The 13,770-nt window shown below is 41.2% G+C and overlaps 1 protein-coding gene across 1 annotated transcript in view; it reads left to right on the top strand.

Annotated features, from left to right (window-relative positions):
* The first annotated feature begins 5,243 nt into the window (after positions 1-5,243).
* The window catches only part of CFAP54 (cilia and flagella associated protein 54), a 99,170-nt gene continuing 90,643 nt past the window's right edge, over positions 5,244-13,770 (top strand). Inside the window, 3 exon segments of the mRNA XM_033161388.1 lie at positions 5,244-5,466; positions 10,084-10,189; positions 12,494-12,640. Coding sequence (XP_033017279.1) covers positions 5,261-5,466; positions 10,084-10,189; positions 12,494-12,640 — 459 coding nt within the window. The 5' untranslated portion in view covers positions 5,244-5,260.

Raw genomic sequence — 13,770 nt, 5'->3', positions numbered from 1 at the left:
AAGCTACAGGGTGCATCCTAGGGACGGAACTTTCCATTGACCCCTGGGCAGCTTTTCTATTCTGTTGCAAGAGCATAGGAAGTTTACATCGAAACAGTCCACTCCTCTACCTAACTCCCGACTGTCTACACAAAGTCTGGCAGTGACTCTCAAGGATGTCAGATCTTCAGGATCTCCCAGCCCTACCTAGTGATGCCAGGGATTGAACCTGGTACTTTTTGCAGGCAAAGCAGATGCTCTGCCACTGAGCTATAGTCCTTTCCCCAAAGAACCATGCAATACAACTTACAGAAAGCCGGAACAACTTCACCCTTGCATAGAACCACAAACATTTGATGTGGAGGAAGGTGGATCTACCTAGTGATCCACAATACATGGATGTTGGAATGTGTTCAGCTTTGCAGTTCACAAGTTGTACTTGTGGAAGATTGGCAGCCAAACCTAACCAATGCATATTATTGCTAGTTAGCATGAGAAGGGGCTAGCACCACAGAGCTATATTTATGATAGGCCACAGAAATACAATTGTCCTTTTCTTGTCTGCTTAATAAGGAATCAGGCAACAACCTGGGGTGTAAGCTTAAAAATATAATTTACTTATAATCTTCCATTGGTTCACAGCAACAGGAGCAGGAAAACATATGCAGGCAAAATAATCAGACCACAGAAATACAATTGGTAGAGAGGGCTCTGTGTGATGTCATTTCCCCTGCTCTCATGGAGAGGAAGGAGCATATAGCCAGTGTGGTGTAGTGGTTAAGAGTGGTAGACTCGTAATCTGGTGAACCGGGTTCACGTCTCCGCTCCTCCACATGCAGCTGCTGGGTGACCTTGGGCCAGTCACACTTCTCTGAAGTCTCTCAGCCTCACTCACCTCACAGAGTGTTTGTTGTGGGGAAGGAAGGGAAAATACAATGTTAGCCGCTTTGAGACTCCTTCGGGTAGTGATAAAGCGGGATATCAAATCCAAACTCCTCTTCTTCTTCTTCCTGTTCCTCTTGCTCTGCCTTTGACCAGAGTTGGAAGCAGATGTGCCTTGTGTTTGCTCCAGCTCAGACAGATGCCAGAAGCTGTAAATATAATTATTTTGCCTGCATAGGTTTTCCTGCTCCTGTTGCTGTGAACCAATGGAAGATTATAAGTAAATTATATTTTTAAGCTTACATCCCAGGTTGTTGCCTGATTCCTTATTAAGCAGACAAGAAAAGGACAGGCATCTTATTCCATAGCTGGACTTGCTCAACACAAGGATTTACAGCTTAATTCCTATGCTTTTAATTTTGCAGCTGGGTTTTTGAAACTCTGTTCAACCCACACATGTGTGTGCCTGGAGGGATAAATAGCAATTAACATATCCTCTCCTACCCATTAAAACCCATCCCACAGTACTAGCCTACCTCACATGTTCATACCTTCTTTCTTCTGTGTCCACTTACTGAGCTGCTTGCAAAGCCACGCATGATGGGCTTGTTTGTAGTACACATTTACTCCCCAGCGAACTTCTCCTGTGGCTGAGAAGTATGAGAGCTCTATCAGAAAAGCGACAATAACTTAAGAATGGGAAAAACAATGGGAAAATAATGACTCAGGAGAGCAATTAATGACAAACATTTTATTTCTGTTTTGATTATCTTCAGCTGGAGTTATCATCAACAATTGAGCAATTAATCAATTAACTGAACACATTAACCAATAAATTAGATTTAAAATTAGCTGTGGCTTCTGAAGGCATTACGACTAAGGCTGTGTTCACACTCCTGTTTACTGTGCACTCTGCATTTCCAGTTCTTAAGCCATGCTCACACAGCTTTATCCAAAATACATATGCATCCTGAACTTGTTTCTCAAACCATCTTCACACTGATTTGGAGTCCTTAAGCTGTTCCTAAATTTATCTCAAGCCAGGTGTGGAAACCTTTGCAAAGGGTAAGGACTCCCCTCCCCTGTCAACACCCCCCGTGTGTACACAAACATAAATGAATCTGATGCTAATGAAGCTGTGCTCCTTGAGTATCTTTGCACCAACCACAATCTTTTCTGGACACAGATGTGCTGGGTACAATCATCCATGCTCTGATAACCTTCAGGATGGACTACTGTAATGCCCTTAAAGATCATTCAGAAGTTGCAGTTAGCAGAATGTGGAGGTCAGGGAGCAGCGATCCAATCACATATAACTGCTACTCTCAAAGAGATGCACTGGTTACCAGTTATCTTCTGGGTCTAATTCAAGGTGGTAAACCCACCTTTTTTTGCTGGGCCTTCTGTGGCTAATGAACTAAGTCATGTCAATTGTATTTTAATTATACTTGTGTAATTTATAAGAACAATTTTAATATGTTGGTTTATTGTGTATTATGCTTTTAAATTACCTTACTTTTTTGCAAACTGATTTGACCATTTTGGGGGAAGGGTGATTAATTAAGAAATTAATTATATATACAAATGTCATAGGGAAAAAGACTACAGAAACTATTTTAATCAGAAATATTTTAATTAAAATACAGTACATGCTAATTTCTTGAAACAATTCAAACTGTGTTTTTAGTACAAGTTCCTTCACAGTCAATGCTTTTTGAAAGAAATAACTGGAAAATATTATACTGGCAGCTTTGGCTGACAAGACACATTCTAAGCAGAGGCTCGAGGCCTAATTTCTTCCTTGAATATGCAATTGTTTCTCTGAACTGAATGGATGTCATTTAGTGTATACATCAAGTGAGTAGGTGCATGAACGCTGTGTGAAGTGCATTACAATGACTATTGCACAGATTTGCTCAGTCACTTTTCATAAGCTGCTGTGAAAGATAAATGAAGTTGAAAACTATGCCATAATACATTCTGAAGCTTTGGATTTGTTGTGGTTCCTGTCCCAAAGATATGTTCCTAGCCATCAGGTTCCTGTGCATCAAATTCATTCTCTGGGTTCTTAGGACATGCTTAATGAGATTGATGGTAGGTTAAACTTAATGGATAGGGAACTTGTGCCCCTGCAGGTATTGTTGGACTCCAAGAACCAGGGAGAGCCACAGTGTTGTGGTGATGATGGTGTTGGACTGTGGCCCTTTGGCCATGCAGCTTACTGGGTAACTTATCTCTCAACCTAACTGTACAGGGTTGTTATGAATATAAAATAGAGGGGGAAGGAACATATTTGCCAGCTTCTTGGATATAAATGTACTAAGGAAGGAACTCTCATCAGACTCAGATCAAGGGCAATGGGAACTGAAGTATAATACATCTGAAGGACACCATGCACTACATTTTGAAGCAACAGCGCATGACTGTTGATCAAATCTGTACAACCTACTTCTGCGGTGTTCTATGGTTCTGCTGGAATTTGAACCAATCACATCCACCAAGGAATAATGGATCTGAGCATTAGGTTCCCCTTACTATGCTTAATGATCTGATCATTAATTTTATAAATTTCTGGACTCTTTCTACCAGGGTTACCCAATATGGTATGTAATGAAATAATGTGGGGAGGACATTCAGCAAGGTAAATGAACTGGGGGAAAGCCTTTGTTAATATTTAAAATATTGCCAGTTCAAATCAAAGTACAGTATACAATCACAGACCTGTTAAAAACGAAATAAAACACAGAAATCATACGAATTCTAACATGTATTAAAATTCAGTATAAGACACATATGTTTCAAGTAGGATTCTTATTCATTATTCCTGACTTTGGCTACAATGTATAATAGTAGCAAGTAAGATTGGGGCTGAGTCAGTCCATGCATCTCCACTTTGGGGATCTGGGAATAAGTGATAACTCAGTGTATAACACTGGGTCACTTCGTTGCACAACACATTGCCAAAATCCCATGGTGTGAGCCCTGATTCTATGAGTAACCAGTGAGTGTCCCTTGTGGTTACTGTGGGTTGGCACAATGACATTTTATTTATTGGTTTTCTTATTACACATTTCCATGCTGCTTATTGGTTTTCTTATTACACATTTCCAGAAGCGTTTGCATATGGTTCACAAGCAATATTCCACCCAGAGATTTACGAGTCTAGATTTGCTTTGATTCCGCAGTAGAAAAACACAATGCCTCCGGGGTTTCCCCCACCTATTTCTGCTCCAGTTATGCAGACTGGTCAGGAACATTTTGAGCAGTGAATCTCGCAATTCTACAGCTTTTATTGATCAACAAAGCCAAAGAGAGAGTTTATATATTTATATACCACCCTTCATCTGAAGATGTCAGGGCAGTTCACAAGCTAAAGTACAGGATAGAAGCACAAAATAAATTATTTATTACATTTGCTTCTTATATCACTGTTCTCACTCTCTACTCTCTCTCTGTATCACCGTAATACCAATCTTGGGCAGTTTGTATTGCATTAGATTGTTATAAGATGTACATTTTTTTGTTTCTTCTGCTTGTAAACCGCCTTGAGTATCATAAGATAGAAAGGCGGTATACAAATAAAAAATTATATTATTATTATTAAGTGTCAAAAGGATCCCAGCCCAAACAGGGCCACTAAGGAACGCGAGAGAGGTTATTATCGCACTTTGGGAATTCCGAGGCTTGCAGAAGTGCAAAGTCTTTTTAAAAAGAAAAGCCGGGGCAACTGTACCCCCTCCAAAAAAACACACAAAAAAACAAAACAACTAAACAAAACACAACCCAGTGAGAACTATGCATGTTCAGCATGCTACTGAATGTTTAGCATCTGTCGTAAAGGGGGGGAGGGCGCACGAAAATGGTAGGAGGGGTAGCATGGAGCCTGGCTGGCCCTGTGAACGGAGGTGCTGCTGTTAGGAGTCGAAGGCATACTGAAACATTTTATTGCATGCATATCATATGATATCCCAATGTCCGCATTTGTCTATAAAGGCAACCTATGAAACCGAGCATCATGTCGAGGGCTAAGCGCTCCTTCCGACAGCACAGCACCGTTGATTTTTACACAGAGCGTTTTCCCGCCATGTACGAACCAGGCGACAAAAAACAAAACAAAAGCAAGGTCCCAAAGAACCGGGCCACCCACGCTTCCCTCCCACCACAGACAAGTGCGGCAATGAGGAGGAGGAGGGAGGAGGAAGAAGAAGAGGAGGAGAAGCGAAGGAGCTGGCGGGGAGACAAAAGGAGCGCGAGCCCCTCCTCGCGCAACTCCCGCGCCTCCCCCAGCTCCTCCTCCTCTCCCCCTTCCGCCTGCGCTTGTTGCCCCGTTTCCTAGCAACCGCCCGCGTGCCGCCTCCAGGGGCTGAAAGCGGAGGCCGGGCAGCACGGACGGCCTGCCATGGAGGCCCCCAGGCCCCGAGCCCGCTCCCCGCCTCTGCCTCCCCCGAAGCCCGCCATTTTCTACGGGCCCGTGGAGCCGGGGAACCCGGTGGTGGACAGCTTCGAGAAGGACCTGAGCATTAGCCTGGGCTACTTTCGGCGGCAGCGGGAAGCGAAGGACTCGGGGGCCTCGGGCTCCAGGCAGCAGGAGTTGCACAGGCTGGGGTAAAGCGGAGGCCGGGGACTGGGCTGGCGGGGAAGGGCGCGCCTCTCTTCCCGCTCTCTCTCTCTCTCTCTCTCTCTCTCTCTCTCTCTCTCCTGCGCCCTTCATTCTCCTCCGTGCTTCCTTTTTTGCTCTAAAATATCTCACGATCTGCTTGCACATAACAGTATATAAGTTCTCAGAAGTTGCAGGGGATAGCCTGGACTCTTCTGAGACGTTACGCACTCTGTCCCTCATTGGGCAAATGCCCTCGTGACCGCCATGAAGGTGGCACTGTACTATCCAGGTGCCTCATTTGTTGCTGACACCTGTAGCTTAATTAATTATAACAACAACAACAATTTATTATGTATACCCCGCCCATCTGGCTGGGTTTCCCCAACCACTCTGGGCAGGTCTCAACAGAATATTAAAAACATGATAAAACATTAAACATTAAAAACTTCCCTAAACAGGGCTGTCATCAGATGTCTTCTAAAAGTCAGATAGTTGTTTATTTCCTTGACATCTGATGGGAGGGCGTTCCGCAGGGTGGGCGCCACTACTGATAAGGCCCTCTGCCTTGGTTACCTGTTCACCTCTTTATAAAGACTCTAGATCCAAAGTTGGAGCCATTATCCAACTGCATATCGTTCTTCCCCTTTAGCATTGCACTATCCTTGCACTAAAAAGGACTAGGTGCAGCCATGCCATTTTCTGACACTTACTAGAAAAAATAAGTGCTAGGGAAAAGCAGAAATACAGTCATACCTCGAGTTGCGTACGCTCCGTGTTGCGTACGTTCAACTTACGGACCTCCGTGACCTGGAAGTCCTCCCTGGAGTGTGCGCGATGCGCGGGTGCGCAGAAGCGCAAAAATGTGCGAACTTCCGGGTTTTTTTTTGGGGGGGCAGTGTTCCTGTTAAGCACGCCCGTGTTACGTAGCGCAGTCCGGAACGGATCGCGTGCGTAACATTGGGCACCACTGCAATGCTTTTCTCCCGCTGCAGTTCTTTGATCCTTAGTTGTGCAAGCAAGGTAATAAGCTTTCACCCACCATATGAACCTTGAGGTGCAAAGTGGGAGCACAGGCACAATTGCCAGATTTTTATTTTTATTTAATGCAAGGAGGATAATAGGAAGGAGAAAGCTATTAAGAACATAAGAAGGTCTCTGTTGGATCAGGCAAATGCCTATCTAGTCCAGCATTCTGTTCTCACAGTGGACAACAGACACCTATGGGAAGCCTGCAAGCAGGAAATAAGCTCCAAAGTGCTTTCCTACTTATGATCCCTAGAAACTGGTTTTCACAGGCATACCCAGCTCTACCTCTCTTTTAAATTGGAACCAATGAAGGTGGTGAAGGTCCTGTGTGAGTGTCTGGAGGTGGTTGGAGGATGGATGGCGGCTAACACATTGGGGCTGAGACAGAAGTACTGTTTCTGGGGGACAGAGGGCAGGCGGGTGTGGACTCCCTGGTTCTGAATGGGGTAACTGTGCCCCTGAAGGACCAGGTGCACAGCCTGGGAGTCATTTTGGACTCACAGCTGTCCATGGAGGCGCAGGTCAATTCTGTTTCCAGGGCAGCTGTCTACCAGCTCCGTCTGGTACGCAGTCTGAGACCCTATCTGCCCATGGACTCTTGCCAGAGTGGTGCATGCTCTGGTTATCTCCCACTTGGACTACTGCAATGTGCTCTACGTGGGGCTACCTTTGAAGGTGACTGGAAACTACAACTAATCCAGAATGCTGCAGCTAGACTGCTTTACATTTAACACTGATCCTGAGAGATCTGCATTGGCTCCCAGTACATTTTCGAGCACAATTCAAACTGTTGGTGCTGACCTTTAAAGCCCTAAATGGCCTCGGCCCAGTATAGCTGAAGGAGCGTCTCCACCCCCATTGTTCTGCCCAGACACAGGTCCAGCTCCAAGGGCTTTCTGATGGTTCCCTCACTGTGAGTAGTGAAGTTACAGGGAACCAGGCAGAGGGCCTTCTCAGTACAGTAGTGGCGTCCGCCCTGTGGAACGCCCTCCCATCAGATGTCAAAGAAATAAACAACTATCAGACTTTTAGAAGACATCTGAAGGCAGCCCTGTTTAGGGAAGCTTTTAATATTTGATGAATCATTGTATTTTAATGTTCTGCTGGAAGCCACCCAGAGTGGCTGGGGAAACCCAGCCAGATGGGTGGGGTATAAATAATAAATTATTATATTATTATACTGTCTCAGATATAGGAGGTAATATAATCATGACTGAATAAAGTTTATTGTGAGGACTAAGCATTTACACATATATCTACATAATAATGTTAAAATTTATTACATGTAGCCATAACAATGGCTTCGTCAGATAAAAAGGTACAATATAGACAGATTATGGAGACGAAAAAGGGACCTTATCCTTGTCAACCAAAAATCTTTCCCTGGCTTTCATGTAAACCGCTGCCACATGAGAAATCTGAGGATTGGCATCAGCTAATAAATTTTTTACACAATCTTCAGTGTTACTTATTGAGTTGGGTATAGGTTGCAGAACCCCACCTCTAAAGCTTGAATAAAGAGGACAATAAAAGAATTAATGTGCTAGGTCCTCTTTAGTTCTCATGGAGCAAGGGCACAGGCGGTGTTCTAATGGGGTTCTGGCAAATCTGCCAGCCAGGTATGCTGTAGGTATTGTTTGGAACCGAGCCATAGTAAAAGCTCTCCGAAGAGTGGGGCCAGTGATATCCGTCAGGTAGCTGGCACAGACTTTGACTGCTTTTAATTGAGGGAACCAATAAGAAAACCCAGAATTTTTTTATCTTCATGATGTCTAAGGAGGCATCCCTGTCAAAAATCCATTCTTGAATATCAGGGCTCCAAAATTTAAGAGTATTAAACTCGGGAAGGGTATATCTAGATAAAATATCTAAGAGGTTTTGGCACCAAGCGGAATTATGTTGGAAAAATGCATAGGATTGTAGAGTATCCTGGGCATTTGCAAGATTGATAAATGAGCGCAGAAATCTTAAATGGGCCCTAGCAGACAAAGAGGGTAGACCTACTTCCACTCTTAGGAAAGCTGCTGGGTTCCTTGAGGGAGGCCAAGAATTCTTTTAAGAAAAGAGTTCTGTAGGATTTCGAGCCGATCTAGCAGCTTCATGACTTGTAACTTTTGATTGCCTCATCTTTGAATTTGTCTGATTACCTTTTTAAAGTTGTCTCAGTTGCTGGCCATCACTATATCTTTTGGTAGCAAATTCCATACTGTAACTATGCGCTTTGTGAAAAAGTATGTCCTTTCATGTGTCCTGAATCTTTCAACATTCAGTTTCATTAAATGACTGCTGGCTCTAGTATTTTGGTGGGAGAAAAACTTCTATCCACCTTGTATAGATCAAGTCTAATTTAAACATCTCTTTCATATTCTCTGAATTAAAAAGCCCTAATTTTGTAACTCTCCTCATAGCCCCTGGATCATTTTGGTTGCCCTTTCAATTCTGGGAGTTTAAGGGAATATTTAAAGAGACTATCAAACACAATGGCCCAGTTGCACAATATGGTAAACCATAGATTGAACCTGCTTTGCTCCCTCCATTCAATGTGGAATATAGACACAACCCCAATCCTTGACTTAGCATTATGTCTGAACCAGAGATCATGGTTTATTTTGCTTCAAACAAACCATAGCAGGGGCTTGTGCTTGGCTTGGTGACAATAGTTTGGCTGCGTCATCCCTGTTTCAGGTATAATGTTAAGACAGGGACTGTGATTCCTGGAAGACCTGCTCCCTGCCTTGTGTGCCTTTTCTGACCTGACCTGGAAGGGCAGGGCCCTGACTGACACCAGCTACAAAAACTGAGGCTGCTGACTGTTGGGTTGGGTTAAAACTCATGGGCTGGGGTGTTGTTTGGGGTTTCTTTGGTGTGTGTGTAGGGGGGTTGTTGCTGTTGCTGTTGGTTTTTTTGTATATTTTAGAGCTTGTGATTTATTTATATGGAAATTGTTCAGTTTTGTTGCGTATTGTTTGATGTTTTATTATTTATGACTACCTTTGTTAAGTTGTAGTTATGCATTTTTTCATGTTGTAAGTCGCCTTGAGCAATGGTTTGAACTGTGGAAAGGCAGCATACAAATAACATTATGTATGTACAGGCGAAACTCGAAAAATTAGAATATTGTGGAAAGGTTCATTTCTTTCAGTAATTCAACTTAAAAGGTGAAATTAATATATGAGATAGACTTATGACATGCAAAGCGAGATATGTCAAGCCTTTATTTGTTATAATTGTGATGATTATGGCGTACAGCTGGTGAGAACCCCAACTTAACAATTTCAACTTTGGGGTTTTCATCAGCTGTACGCCATAATCATCACAATTATAACAAACAAAGGCTTGACATATCTCACTTTACATCTCATGAGTCTATCTCATATATTAAACTCCAGTAGCTAATGAAAACAATTGCTTACATAAATGGACTTTTCCACGATATTCAAATTTTTTGAGTTTCACCTGAAATGTATGGTAAGTTTCTCCCTGGCTTGTCAGGTTTTGAGAATGCTGCCAGTGTGTTTCCTGCCTTTATTAAAAAAAACCAAACAAGAATATTGCCATATTTCAGTCCATAACTTTCCGTGATTATTTTTGTTTAGAGCAACTACTTTGTTTAATATTTGGAACAACTACAAGCCTCGATTCCCAGATTGGTATTACAATGAAAAACTTGTGAAAGTTGGTGATGAGCTTGTGGAAATGAAAGTAAGTAATGCCCTATGTGAATTATTTACAGCAATTTCTCTTCTATATCTGCATTTGTATTCTGCCATCTGAGATGCATTTGGTAAAGTGCAATCTGCCCATGATAGCTCATGTCTTTTTAGCAAACTAGATGTGATGCTAAATTTGTCATGTGCAGTTAAAAGAATCTTTTTAAAACATTAAACAGTGGGCATATGTGTATTACCTGGATCAGACCATGGTATTCAGGGAGTCCTGAGAAAAATTTGTAGCCCTCCTCCTGATGTGCCATGGTCTTAATCTAATAGGAACTTTCTGTGCCTACTGTTTAATGTTTATAAAAGCTTGATGCAATTGCAAGTGATGAATTTAGCATCAAGTGTCATTTGTTTTTAAGGTACCACAAGGCTTCTTGTTGCTGAAAGCCATTTGAATACATAATACCAACCCAAGATAGCTGACTGTGCAATCCTATATAAACTAAAAAAAAAAAAAAAGCCCGATTAAGTTGAATGATTCTTCATCTCAGGTAAATTTCAGTCTATTTGTGGCCATTACTGTACATCAAAAGCAGACTGTTAACCCCATAACCAGGCCTTTGTTTGATTTGATTGACATCCTATGCCCTTTTAAAATGTGGGTTTTTTGGGGGGGAGGGGTTATTGGGTAGTTTTTATTTTGATTATTTATTTTGTAGTTTTATATTTTGATTTTGTTCTGTGAACTGCCCTGAGACCTCCAGGTATAGGGTGGTATATAAATTCAAAAATACATACTGTATATTCTGGTGTATAAGACTACTTTTTAATCCAGGAAAATCTTCTCAAAAGTCGGGGGTCGTCTTATACTCCGGGTGGAGAATCTGCGGTCGAGTATATCTCAAACTCTATATTTTAACTGGAAAAGTTGGGGGTCGTCTTATACTCCCAGCTCATGACAAGTTTTAGTGAGAGGCCTTCAATAGTGTTCCCTGTCACTCTTTACTTTCACCTGCATGGGTGGGCAATCTGTTAAAGGTATATGAAACTGGAAAAGGAAATACTGTATGCTAATATTTAACTGAAGGTATAAACACTGCTGTAGAGTCAGAAGAGTAGACTCTCACCTCCCCCCCCCAAAAAAAAAACTGTTGGAAGGATTGTGTGTGTCTGATCACATTACTTGAATTAACCTCACTTGCAGTTAGTCTTATTCCACATGTTGAGGGAGATTTATCAAGAATCTCATGCTGTACAAACTGATGATGGTGATGATTCAATAGCTGGCATTTTTACTTTTGACTTGGCAACAAAACATTAGCTTAGTATATAATTACAATATACTATCGTGTCAATTAACTTCTGTTTTTTGACAGATTAATAAGATTTATACAATGAAATCTATGATCTCTTTTTGCTTCTTAAAGAATGCCATGCCTTTTCCCTAGCTTGTGTGTCTTATTTAATTCAAGCACCTAAATGACACCTGCAGTCTCAGTTGTATAGTTCTTGCTTCCTTTTTTTGAAACAATGCTCTGTGTAGGTTTCCATTTGCTCAGGAAGTGGTTGCATTGTAGAGGTAGATGCAGAGATCTTGGTCTCTAGCTTATAACACATTTTCTTCTGAAATGCAAATAAAATTAAGAATCATTAACATGACTGCTATTCATTTCTTTCTACCAAAGCCTTAAAAACACAGTTACCTTGAAATGTTCAGATATTGAATATTTCTAATTCTCTTTTTTATATATATGCCATGCTTTGATATAAAGGAAATGTTGTTTTCTTGATCGTTATAGCCATACATATTGGATAGAACACAGTCGTTAAGCAGTTGAATAAAGGCAGTTGTTACGCTGGAGGGATTTAACTTTTGCTTAAATTTTACTGAACTAAACTACCTGAAAGTGCTGAACTTTGGTTGTATTGCTATTGTTTTTGTGGGTTGTTTCAATATTGGAAACAAAATAGGGAAACAATAAATGACAACAATATACTTTCATGATATGTTGACCAACAGGACTGATTAGACTTTCTCTCCATCCCTACCATGCTGTCGTCTTATACAGTACTCACTTACCTGGGAGTATGTCCTGTTGAATTTGATGCAACTTACTTCTGAGTAGACATATATAGGAATACATTGTAAATGTATTATAAGAAGCATGGACAACTTGTGACCCTTCAGATGTTATTGGAGTGCAATTACCATCATCCCTGAACATTGTCTGCGTGGGGTTGATAGGAGCTGGGTTCCAAAATCTTAATGGTTTGGCACTTAAAATTTTACAGAAATTAAAAGAATGCAATTTCTGTGTGTAATCAGTTGTGTTTTTTGGGTTTCCAGGAATATAAGCTGGCACTCACACAGTGCTATGGGCGATATCTTCAGGAAATCTGTAGTGTAAATCTAAACAAAATTGGATCAGATGTGCATCAATTTAAGTCTGATTTTTTCCCAAAGGGACTTAGAGATCCAACTGCTGCGCGTACAGTAAGTATATACAATGAAGATTTAAAATAAATGTGATACTATATAATATTTTAATAATTTGGCATTAACAAGGTTTCAATAAATATTCAGTAAGCACCACCCATTCTTCCTCCAGCAGCATGCTGTCTTAAGGCCACTTCTCATATGACAACTAATATCGTGTTTAAAGAGACATTCATACTTTACTGGTTCTTTTTGCTCATTCATAGGAGAATCTTATATAGACTTGCATGTGCGAAAAAGAAATTTCATACATTCTGACTGTGTGCTGTGGGCAAAGTGTACTGAATTGAGACAAATCTTACATTTGCAACTATGTTAATGAAATTAGCAAGCATATACATTGTAGGATTGGCATAACCATCTTTTTAAAAACATCTGACTATTCATATTTTTAGTCCTCTGGGCATTTTATGATTTCATCTAATAAATATGTTAAAAGAGTTTGCCAGTGTTTTTGAAAAACATTTGGGATCTAAGCTCTCCTAGGATATTATTTATTCTTCCTGTTGTAAAAGCAGATACTAAGGGTTTCACTTTGAAGCTTGATAACTGGAAACCAGCTGTTTGCTATAGAATAATGTGATCCTTGAACCCAAGTTTTTTCCTGTCCTAAAATGTAGGTCTAAAGTGCACCAAACATGTTCTCTGATTTCAGGTGGAAGATATTTTGTACTCTCTTGGTAACTAAATATCCTAGTTTAGGAAATTACAACACTGTTTGCCTTTATGGAAAATTGAAGCCCAATCCAGATTGTTTCTGCGTATCACTTCTTTTTATTAGATGAAAGGAACATTTTTAGTATCCTAAAAGTGTCTTAGCATTTTCAGTTTTTAGACTTTTAAAACGGTAGGAAACCTCTGGCCCATGGACCTGATCTAGCTTGCTGAGCCTCCCTATGTGACCCGCAAGGCTACTTGCTCTACCCCTGACATCATAAAGGCAGGGCATTACAGGCACTGACAATTTGCAGTGCCCAAAAAGTCCTGTTGCACCTGATAGCCAGCAAGTTGTCAATCAGCTGATGTCATAATAATGTTGCTCCATTCACCTTTCCAAGTGGGGGGCTGTGAGGGGGATAAAGATCTGGCCTTCCGGGCCAAAAAGGTCCACTAAACCTGTTTCACAA

Source organism: Lacerta agilis, chromosome 10 (genome assembly GCF_009819535.1).
Source record: "Lacerta agilis isolate rLacAgi1 chromosome 10, rLacAgi1.pri, whole genome shotgun sequence".
NCBI classification, from domain to species: domain Eukaryota; kingdom Metazoa; phylum Chordata; class Lepidosauria; order Squamata; family Lacertidae; genus Lacerta; species Lacerta agilis.
Note: the sequence above shows the minus strand (reverse complement) of the source record. Positions and strands in the feature narration are given on the sequence as shown.